At 49.8% G+C, this 10902-nt stretch overlaps 1 protein-coding gene across 3 annotated transcripts in view; it reads left to right on the top strand.

Annotated features, from left to right (window-relative positions):
- Window positions 1-4057: 4057 nt before the first annotated feature.
- The window catches only part of ACSS2 (acyl-CoA synthetase short chain family member 2), a 29547-nt gene continuing 22702 nt past the window's right edge, over window positions 4058-10902 (top strand). For 2 of the 3 annotated variants that reach the window (XM_088064487.1, XM_005524891.3), the window contains exons 1-2: window positions 4058-4220; window positions 4429-4624. In XM_088064487.1, coding sequence (XP_087920613.1) covers window positions 4097-4220; window positions 4429-4624 — 320 coding nt within the window. In that variant the 5' untranslated portion in view covers window positions 4058-4096. The remainder of the gene's footprint in view (window positions 4221-4428; window positions 4625-10902) is intronic. The other variant, XM_014254230.2, reaches the window with a different exon arrangement.

Raw genomic sequence — 10902 nt, 5'->3', positions numbered from 1 at the left:
GGAGGAGTGGACAGGCAGTGGGAGAGGAGGTGGCTTGCTGTCCTCCTCCAGACAAGCCCATGAGCCTCAGCCATCACACTGGTGCCTTGGTGTAGCTCAGACACCTCTGTGCCTTCCTGGGCTCCTTCCTCCACTGCTGTGGGTTGCATCCTTCCTGCCCGATACTCTCAGTGATTTGCATGAATGGGGATGTGATTCCCACATTTATTGGCAATAAGACCAGTCAGAAGACAAGGCCCTGGGACCCCACTTGGACCCCCAGGTAAGTCACCACTTCATCTGGAGCAGTACTTTGCCCAAATTAGCACAAGTTTCCCATGTGAGGCTGCCTCCTACTGACCCCACCAGGATCAGAAGGTCTGAGGTTTACAAACTGGTTTACAAAGCAGTTCACACTTTCCAGCTTCTTTCCCCCACCCTCAGCATCTCTAGGACTGAGCTCTTTCATGTTTGAAAAGATGCAGTGAAGGCTCCCACCACAGCTTCCAGAGCATCCCAAGCAGAGTGTGAATGAGACACCACATATCCTGGCCAGTGTATTTTTCTTGACCCCCTGAGTCACTTTAAGAGACCTTAATATACATTAATGTAATGTAATGTATACACTTCAGGTACTTTTATTCCTCTACAGGAAGAGGGGAATAAAGAGCCTATAATGCAGCTGATTTTCCAGGACTACCTGCTGAATTAGGAGGGTTGGGAGCCAAGCTCAGAGCAAGCCCTGCAGCATCCAGCCCCACCAGCTCCCAGGGCAGGAGCCCAGCTGGATGCAAACTGCCCTCAGGTGGAGGAGCTGGAGCAGCAAAGCATGGTCACACAGCAGGAGCCCCTTTCCTACATCCTGTAAAATCACCAAAAGAGGCCTGGACATATCAACAAAGCGTCCAAGGCCAGGTTGGATGGGGCTTGGAAGAACCTGGCCTAGTAGAAGGTGTCCCTGTACATGGGAGAGGCTTGGAATGAAAAGTGCTTTAAGTTCTCTTCCAATCCAAAGCATTCCATGATTCTGTGGTTTTTCAGCTGTTACACACGGAAATGAAAATGTGAGGAGGGCTGTGTTTGTGCCATGGGGGTCTGACTGGTGGTACCACCTCTGTGGTTCACAACCCTGTATGCAGCTGCTTGGAGAGTTACTGGAAGAGGAGAGAGCTGGGGAAAACAACAGGAGGCTGTTTGGAATTTTCTGCTTTGCAGGTGCTTTCTGAGAGGAGATGCACCCTCTCCCCATCAGGCAGCTTCCTGGGGCACAGCTGTGGACAGCTGCAGCACAAGAACAAAATTCCCTGGCTGGACAAAATGCTCAAGCTGGACAATGCTGGATGAAGGACAGCTGTGGGGCTCGTGGGACATGGTGCTGCCCCAGCCTCATGCCTTGGAATGTCCTACACACACGGGCAACAGTTGCTGGACAGAAATCATGCTGTCACGGAGGCTGGTGGGGCATTTCAGCTGGCCAAATCACTGAAAGCAAAAGGCCAATGAGAAGGGAAGCAGAGGGTGCCTCCCAGATCTGCAAACCACCTCTTCACTGGCTCTGGGACGCTGTCCTGTGACAAGGAGAGTGACAAAGCCCTTTCCCAGCAGCGGGGTGAATGACAGCCCCCTTCCTGGCACGTAGGGGGACAGAGGGCTTGTTAGAGAACTGCTGGTAAATGCAAAATCCCTAGGACACAAGCTGCTGGAACTGAAGGTTGGCAACCCTTAACAGAAATTATCAGCTTGAGGTAGATTGTGAAGGGCTTTAGAAATGCTGGGTTTGTCCCACTTCTCAGTGTGGTTTCCAGCTGGGGTTAAATGATGTGCCAAGTGTACCCATGGAGCTGTGTCCAGACCATAGATCCAAGGGGAGTGCTGGAGTGCAATTCCCATAGCTCCTGAGGAGCTGCAAAAGTGCCCCTGTCTGAGAGCCCAGGCTACAGAGACAAACTGACTTTTTCTTTAAAAAAACCCCACCTTTTGTAACAGGGAATTTGGAATTAATGATGCTGCTGGCAGGTTCAAGGGAAATTTCTTGCAGGATTCAGCTGTATCCTTACTGGTCTACCCACAGAGAAAACCTGGGCTCAGAAACTAGTGATCCCAGGCTGAAAGTCCAAAAAGCAATGGGCTAAAACTAGGCATCTGGATGGATTGGGCTTGTGCTGGAGGCCTCACCTTCATCCATATGATAGAGACTGAGACCCTGCACACTGATCTTCCTGTGTTTTTTTGTTCTTTGTTTTTGTTAAAAACAATTAAATAAATAATATGAGGCCACACTGTAGCTTTCCAGGACAGGGATTTTATAGCACATGGCTGAGGAAGCTTTGTTACACGGGCTACAACATGGTGTGAGGGTGGCTGACAGATTTGGGATGTAAATCCTGCTAAGCTCATGTTGGAAGTGTGTAGAGAGTATCTCTGGAGTGATACTGTCCACAGGACACAGCCCATGCAGGGAGGTTTCACCTGAACTACTCCTGGGTTTCACCTTGGAGTAAACCAGCTGTGTCCTCCTAAATGAAGTCCTGAAGCAGTGTGGGCAAGCAGAAAATTGACACTGGAGCAGGGAGCTGCAGCACAGCTGTGCCCTTCAAAACCAGGGAACATCCTTAATGAAAAATACACACCAGCACTGCTGCTTTTGCCTGTAGAACTGTTTCTGGCCTCTTTGCTGAAGAGAGCATTGCTTGGACTGGCAGATAATGCTCACCAGTCCACAGGTTTGTGTCTCCTCCAATATACAGCAGGGCAACACTCGCAGGGAGTGCACAAAAGCACGGCAAATGCAAGGATACCAGAGTAGGCTGTACTTGCTCTGATATTGTGCCAACTTCAAGTTTATGAACTTTAATCTTTTGAGTGCTCCTTGGCCCTGGACCAAACCAGCACAAAATTCCCAGGGCAGGTGGCTGCCTGGGCACAGCAGTGCTTTGCTCCAGAGGCTGCTATTCCCCAGTGGAGAAAAGGAATTTGAGGTTTTGGGAGCCTGCCTATGAACCATCCTCTTGGCAGGCCATGTCATAGGGGCAGGCAATGCTGTTGGGGCAGTTGGGCTCAATGCAGGGAATATTAAGGATTGGGATGACAAGGGGTCTGCTGCAGGAGGTACAACCACAGGCAACTCCTGCTCTGAGACCAGACTCTTGGAATCGGAATCAGCTGGTCCTTGGCAGAGACCCCAGCTCTTGTCTCCCGCTCCAATGGGCACGGCTACTCAGGAGCTTACCTTGTTGAATTTTGCCTTGTGTCTAAGGACTGTGACACTGTTCCTACTCTGCGCTCCTGTTCCAGCATTTGACTGCCTTCTTGATGAAAAAAAGTGAAAGAAATGCTTAGTTTCTCACTACCTCTAAAGGTCTGTACAAAGTTTTTGCAGGAGGAAGGTGCTCAGTAAACTGCCACAGCTCGCTGAGCGCACACAGCTCAGCGGAGGGGAATTGGAGGATCACGGATCCAAATGAAAGTTGTTTTCCACAGGAGGAGAAGGCACGGAGTGTGGCCATACCCACTGGCTTGTGTTGGGGCTGGTGAATCTCACGGATAGTGCCAGCCCTGGGCTGCTCCCTCTGCCTGGCAAAGTGGCAGGGACTGGCACGGAGGGGACACAGCTGTGAGGGAGAGACGGCTGACAGGACAGCACTGCTAAATGGGGACACTGCTGGCATGGGGGGACAGGGGGCCATGGGCTGGCAGGGGACACCGCCGGCAGGTGACAAGGCTGACAGAAGGGCCACGACTGATAGGGGAACACCACTGGTGAGGGACACACCACTGGTGAGGGGACACCGTGGGTAGGGTACATGGCTGCAGGGTGACTTGGCTGATTGGCGGGTCACCGCTGACACAGGGGACACGGCTGACAGGGGGACAGCGCTGACAACACTGAAACAAAGACACGGCTGACAGGGGCACAGCACTGAGAGAACGGACAAGGCAAACGAGCGGACAGCAGCCACACGGTGCCAGCAGCGCCCGGCGGTTCCGCTCTGGAACATGGCCGCCGCCCCGTTCCGCCGTGAGGGGGGGCCGTGCCCGCCGTGCCCGCCCCCGGCTCGGCGCGGCGGCGGAGCGGGGCGGGGCGGCCCCCACCCGCGCACAGCCCCGGCGCCTCGCCATGGTGCTGCCGGGGGAGCAGGCCCGGCTCTACCGGCCGCGGCCCGAGCTGCTGCCCGCGGCCCACGTCCCCTCGCTGCCCCACTACCAGCGCCTGTACCAGCGCTCCGTGGAGGAGCCGCACGGTGAGCGGGGCCGCGCGGCGGGGCGGCGGCTCCCCGGGCCCGCCGGGGGCTGTTGTGGGGAGCGCGGGGAGCCCTCCGCGAACCCGCGCGTGTGGGGTGCTCGGGGGGTGCCCCTCGTGTCCCCACCAGTCTTGTCTTACTTGTCTCATCCCCGTTTCCCTCATCCCTGTTTCCCGCTCTCGGGCTCCGGCGCCCGTTGCCTTTGCAGAATTCTGGGGGGACATCGCTAAAGAGTTCTACTGGAAGCGTCAGCACACGGGACCCTTCCTGAAGTACAACTTCGACGTGACCAAGGGGAAGATCTTCATCGAGTGGATGAAAGGAGCGACCACCAACATCTGCTACAACCTCCTGGACAGAAATGTCAATGAGAAGAAGCTTGGGGACAAAGTTGCTTTTTACTGGTAAGTTTCTGTTTTTATTGTGGTGGAGAGCATGCGTGAACAGCACCCTTAAGTGTACTGACAGTGTCAGTTTCTACTGAGGTGAATGAAAACATAAAACCTGAGAGGGGCTAATCCTTAGGTGGCTTCGGCACGTGTTTGCAGTGTCCTTGGGAAGAGCTGTGCCGGGAGGCTTCTCTGCCCTTCCCGGGATGCACTGAAGTGCCCGGCATAGCCGTGGGGAGCGCCTGACTCTGCAGTTACACCTGCTGGGAGCTCCGAGCGGTCAGACAGGAGCGAGGCAGGTGCCACAACTCCCCGGTGAAGGAGGTAGATGTGGATAGAGGCACGGGAGGAGGAACAGCCAACAGCCGACAGCTAAAAGCTAATAAAACCCCATTATCTCCCGTGTTTATGTTCTGTGGGTTTGGCGAGTTTCCACTCCTGTGGCAGAAAGGTTCTCTTAATACCTGAGTTTATATGTGGATTCCTTGCACTTGAATGTGAGGTGCTTTCAGACAAATTGGCTTCTTTACCTTTGGGAAGAAAAGTTACTGCCAATCCTGTGGGAAGTATGTTTCTTTCTTTTTTACCAGAGTAGTTACTAATGTTAAAATCCATGTAAAACTTAATTTTCATATTGATGCAAAGTAGGTTTCACTGGTGATGTCCAAGCTGCAGAAGTAATGCACTCCTGCTGAACTAGCTCAGCTGGCAGCACAGCTGTGTCCTCAGACAGAGCTGTGCCTGGCTCTCCTGTGCATTTTGCTGTTTCCCTTGAGCTTATATTCATGTAACCTGGCTATGACTGTATGTGGCAGGGCAGAAGCACAATTAAATGTACTCTGTGGTAGGTATGCAATAACTCATTGGGATGTGGTGAGTGCAATAACTCATTGGGATATGGTGAGTCCCTTGAGCAGAGCAGATGGAGAAATCTTACTGTCATTGCAACAAAAATAACTGATGCTCTAAGTGATTTATTGTGCAGCTGAAGGTCCCCTTGAGTCACTGGGTGTAAAGTTGACTGGGGAGCCACCCCACTGCTGAAAGGAACATGATTATACCAGTGTGTCTTTGGCTGTGGCTGTAAAATCGGCTTCACAGAGTTTCTAGAGTTTCTATCCATAGCCCTTCTGCTTTAGTGAAAGAATTACACACACTGCCTAGTAGATAATCATATTGATAAGGCACAGGTGAAATGCTGGGAAGTGTTTACTTCCCTGCTAGTTAAATAGATTCTCTATCTCACTCTGATGTAAAATGACTTCTGAATGAAAACTCCTTTGTAAACTCCTGCAGGTAAAGGTGTGCCAGCAAACAAAGCTGTTTGGCAGTCAGTGCTAGCCCTGTGTTGGGGTTTGTTGAGGGACTGGGTTCTTAGTGCACGTAAATCTTTGTGTGACAGTGAGGCAGCCACCCACAGTTTTAATTTGGGCTTCGGTGAACATTTTTCTTGTTGGTTATTCTGGCAGACTTTGTGGGGGTATTTGTGATGCTGAGAAAAGCTTGGGGTGGGTATGAAAATGGTGGGTGGCTGTCAGTCGTGGTGTTCACAGTGCTAAAAAGTAAAGTCTCTCATCCTCCTTAGCAGAGAGTTTCCCCTGATTGTTTTGGGACAAACTTGCCTAGTGTGGCTCTGTCACAGGTGACCAGGCACTGTAGTGTGGAGCTGTCAGCTGGGAATGCCAGTGGCAGCGATGGAAGAGGCATATTGTGACGAACTGTGGCACTGAGGACTTGGGAAAGTGGGGCTGAGGGTTGCAACTCATAAAATTACTCCTCTCTGGGCACACGGTTTTCTTCAAAACAAAACAAAAATTAATTGCTCTCATCTTGTCCTCTCACATTTTGTGTTTAACACTCTGAAATGAGCCTGGATCCCTAAAACACTTGAGACTTGTCACACTCTGTGAAGGATTGAAAAAGAAATTAAAGCCTCTGAAAGGTGAAGAGTTTTTTTTATTTTTAAACACCTGAGCCACTAGGTTGTGTGTAAGAAAGTCTGTAGCCTGCTAGATGGGAAAGGTGCTGAACTTACACCAAGGTTTGGTTGACTGCCCATCTCTGAGAGCTGTGAAAAGATACAGGACCATGGTCCTTGCTTTCAGAGAGGAGGAAATTAGGGAAAAGTTGAATAATTTGGGGGCATTGCGGAGTGTCTCTGAGAAGCAGCATGTCCTTACAAGCTGTCCCCAGTCCTGCACGGATGGGAAGGAGTGAGCAGCCCATCTGGGTTTGTTTGGGCCAAGCTGCACTAAAGGTTCCTGCACCACCAGCAGTCCAGGACTGCCCAGATTGTCTCCACTCAGAGGGTCTAATCCCAAGCCACATGGAAATGCATTTTCAGCACAAAGGGCAGTACATGGGATTGCCTAATTCTGCAGAACTTGTACATAGGTGACGTTTGCTGTCATGTTGTCGTTCAGAATTGCTATCCTGAGTTGGTACGAAACATGGATTTTTCCCTGTTGCCTGCTTCACTAGGATATCTCGGGCTGCTTGTGAAAGTTACAAATATTTCTGGTTTTGCTGCTTCTGATTCCTCTTTCTCTGCTTCGTATTGTTGTTGTGGCCTAAAAAAAGGAACAGAAGCTCCAGGAAATGTTTCTCATAAAGTGCTGCTCTCAAAAGTCAAATCTCTTTCATTAGGGTGTGCAGAGGCTGTCAGGAACAGTGGTTGCAGTGCAGGTGGGTACCTGTGGTGACTCTCATGGGCCTTGCAGGGGAAACAGACTGGACCAGATACTGGGACATTAAGGGGACTTGCAGCTGTGCTGAGGACTTTGTGATGGGTTGTTAATTAGGGCAGGAGCACAATATGGCTTCACCCTGCTGTAGAGATGCCTAAGTCACTTGGGCAGCCCTTCATTCTGTGCTGAAGTGTCTGTTAATAATCTCATATAAACTTCAGCTTGGGCAGCCGGTGGAGGTAAAAATATAACCTTGTGGGAATTAAAAAAAAACAACCACCACCTATTGCAAAACTAATTAGACCCTGGGGTGTGAAAATACTTGGATGAGGCCTGTTCTATGTGTAACCTGTGCCTCTGTTTCTCAAAGCAGTTGCCCCAGCTGCAGTGCTGGTAGTGCCTGGTGGGACCAGGGACAGGAGGTAGAGCTTTGTTTTTAGAATCCCTCTAGCCGAGGAGGTGGGGCATAGCCAGGTGCTCCTGGCTTCTTCCATCTCTGGGAGAGTGTATTCATCGTCTGCTTTTTTTTATTGGCATATGACGTTACATGTCTAGAAAGGAGTAATAAAGATAGTAACGGCTGCCAGAGCTGATTGGAACTTTGTTTAACAAAATAATGAGTGCCTATGGTTCCTCTTATAGCCCTAGAACAAACAGGACATGCAAATATAAAATTAGGAGGTGTGGTTTGTTTGGTTTGCATTTCTTTATATGATTTGACTTTAAAATGTAATCATGGATTTAGGGCCTTGTGGCCTTGAGGTTTCTTCCAATAAAACTTTTTATAAGAAAGAACAGAACAATTATAAGAGCATGTTAAAAAAGAAATAAATAAAAGATACAAACTAGCTTCACACATCTGTCATATGCACAGATGCTGTGGCAGGGAATGCTGGCAGTTAACATCCAGCCTTTCCAAGTGCTTAATTGGAGCCAGCTTCTACATGATGCAGTTGGCTCTGCTGCTCCCACTGCCTTCAGGATTTTGGAGCACCCTGTGTCAAACTGACCACTCCATTCTTTGGTAACTTCCTGGATCACTTGTTATCCTTCCAGCGATGCAGCCTCTTTCAATGCTTTCCTGGTGATGAGAGCACATCCCTAAATCACAGTTTGTTTAAAGAACAAAATTCACCACTGGAAAGGTTGCTTTTACTGATCCACATTTACAGGTGTGTGCATGGTTTGGTTCATGCCTGCAGCACTACCCAGGCTCAGCACAGCTCCTTTCCTGATGGGAGTCCATGGGAAAAGGGGTGACCCCCTCCTCAGCCCTTTCTGAGGTGCCTCCCCCGCAATCCGTGTCATCTCCCAGTTGTGTGTGCAGAGGGATAGATTGCTGGTTTTGGCAGTTATTAATTATTTTGGAAGCACTGCTGAACAGTACAATGCTCTGCTTCTGGAAATCAGGCACATTATGTGCACCTAAAATAGGTAATAAATTACATTGAATGTATTAGTACTTTATGAAGCTGTAAATCTCGTACCTACTTCAAGGGCAATGATAGTTGTAGATTCCATCAGAGATAGTGTAGCTCTTTTCCGGTGGGTTTTATGAAATCTGCCAGTGTGGGAGAGGGTGACAAAACTGGGAGCTTCAGACAGCATTTCTCATCCCTCCAAAGAGGAATATCCCTGCGTTACGGGAATGACTGAGCTGCGTGGGTAGTGCAGGAGTGGAGGTGGGAGAGCATCAATAGAAACATGGTATTAAACAGGGAGTATGGGGAGTAGTGTAGTAGCTCAGGCACGTCCAAGTCATGTGCTTTCCTGGCTGCTTTGAAATTTTTCCTCTCCCAGTTCTGGGCAGTCACCAAGCAGTGTGGTTAGTGCTGTGTGGTAGTGCAAGCAGACACTGTCTTTGGACACTCATGTACAGGCTAGGACTGGGGGGACTCATAGCTTCTCCTCAGGTGTAACTCCACAGGTGGATGGAGTCTCTAATTTTGGCATTTCGGCTGTGGGCTGTTTGCAGCAAGGTCATGATTGGTTTAAAATTAACTGATTTCATGTATCTACTCTGAATTCTCCACTGTGGGTTGCAGACGAGATACAAAGATAATGCTGCTCCAAGGCAACATGGTGATGATGCCTCTTAAGGGTTTGAGGTTTTCAGTTTGTCCTGAGGGGCTGAAAACCACAGGGATCATGGTCTAAAACTTGTTACCAAGGGCTCTGTATGTGTGTGCAAGACCCATTTTCTCATGTCATTGTTCTTCTGTCACAAGTGTTTCTGTTGTACTCATGTGCTCCATCCTCTATCCTGTTCATTACTAGTGAAATCTCCAGGGTGGTTCCCAGGTGAGTGGTTGTGCCAAAGGGATGAAATAAATACCTGAGAACAGCCAACTGCCTCCTTCAGGCATGTGTGGGGTGTGCTTTCCTGGATGCTGTGAGTCAGCAGATTGAGCACTGTGGTACTCAGGCACTTGGCATGCTCGGAATCACTCGAAGTTGTTTTTCTATTCCAAGGACTGACTTGGAAGCAGAACTTGACTCATCCCTTTCAGGTACACTTGCTGGTTTGCAGGGAGATGCTGGGAAGGGTGATTAGTTTGATGTTTTGGAGATCTCAAGCCCTGTTCCTGCTCTGCAGAGCCTCTTCCATCCCAGAATGCCAGACAGGGCAGGAGCAGGGAGCTGGCAAGTGCTTGCAGACTTGTGCAGTTCTGCTGTGCAGTGCAAGGAAGGAAAGGGACAGGTATTAAAGCTTGGTGACCACTTGATTACCCAGTGCCTCTGGTCTCCTATGGTTTTGCCCATTCAGAAACAACCCTGGACTCGTGCCTCCATGTGAGGGCATTCCACATTATTGAAGATTTTCTCTGGAAGTAGTTTTTATTCAGCTCAAATAACATGTAATCCTGCTCCTGGAGACAGAGTGGGATTTTGCTTCTCTGTTAAGTCAAAGCTATTAAGAGAGAAGGCACTCAGGTAGCACTTGGGGAGTTGCTTCATAGCAGAGCAGTGAAGACAGGGGGTTGTTTAATTTCTCCTGCCTGGGAGAGCAGCTCAGCTGCCTTGAATCAGGGTAGCAGCTTTCATTTGAGTTTTGTTGGACCTGTTTGTTTCCAGCCTTTTGCTCAGAAACCTTTGGTAGCTGCTACTGGCAGGGATACAGCATCCATCCATATAAATACAAGGGAATATCCAGGAAGTATTGTACCAGATAAACAAGTGGGATGTCTCTAAGTGCCCAGGGTTAGATGGCGTGTGCCCCAGATAGGGGCAGGAACTTGAATGTGGAATTGCAGAGCTGCTGGCCAGGGTAAGCTGGTGGTATTTGCAAAAGACTGCAGTGCCAAGGCTGGGAGGTTGCCAGTCCCCCTTTGCCCAGAGAGGGCAATGGAGAGGGTCCTGGGAACCAGTAAATCTGTCTTGTATCCCTGGGGGTGCAGTGAAACTGGGTCACTGGGAGAGGTGGTGGTGGAGCTGCTGGCAGAGCTGCTGGAGCATGAGGCCGGTGGTGCTGAGCACACAGAGATGGCTCTTTTCACACCACCTTTGGGAGGTTTCCCGCGAAAAGCTGTTCAAGAAAGTAATTCAAGTGTACCTGGAAGAAGAGTGTTTTTATGGAGCTGGTTTAGCCTTGCCCTTTGCTTCCTC

The sequence above is a fragment of the Pseudopodoces humilis genome, chromosome 19 (genome assembly GCF_049639895.1).
Source record: "Pseudopodoces humilis isolate 2021_Gansu_Grassland_sample_001 chromosome 19, ASM4963989v1, whole genome shotgun sequence".
In the NCBI taxonomy this organism is placed as follows: domain Eukaryota; kingdom Metazoa; phylum Chordata; class Aves; order Passeriformes; family Paridae; genus Pseudopodoces; species Pseudopodoces humilis.
This window is presented reverse-complemented; position numbering and strand designations above follow the sequence as displayed.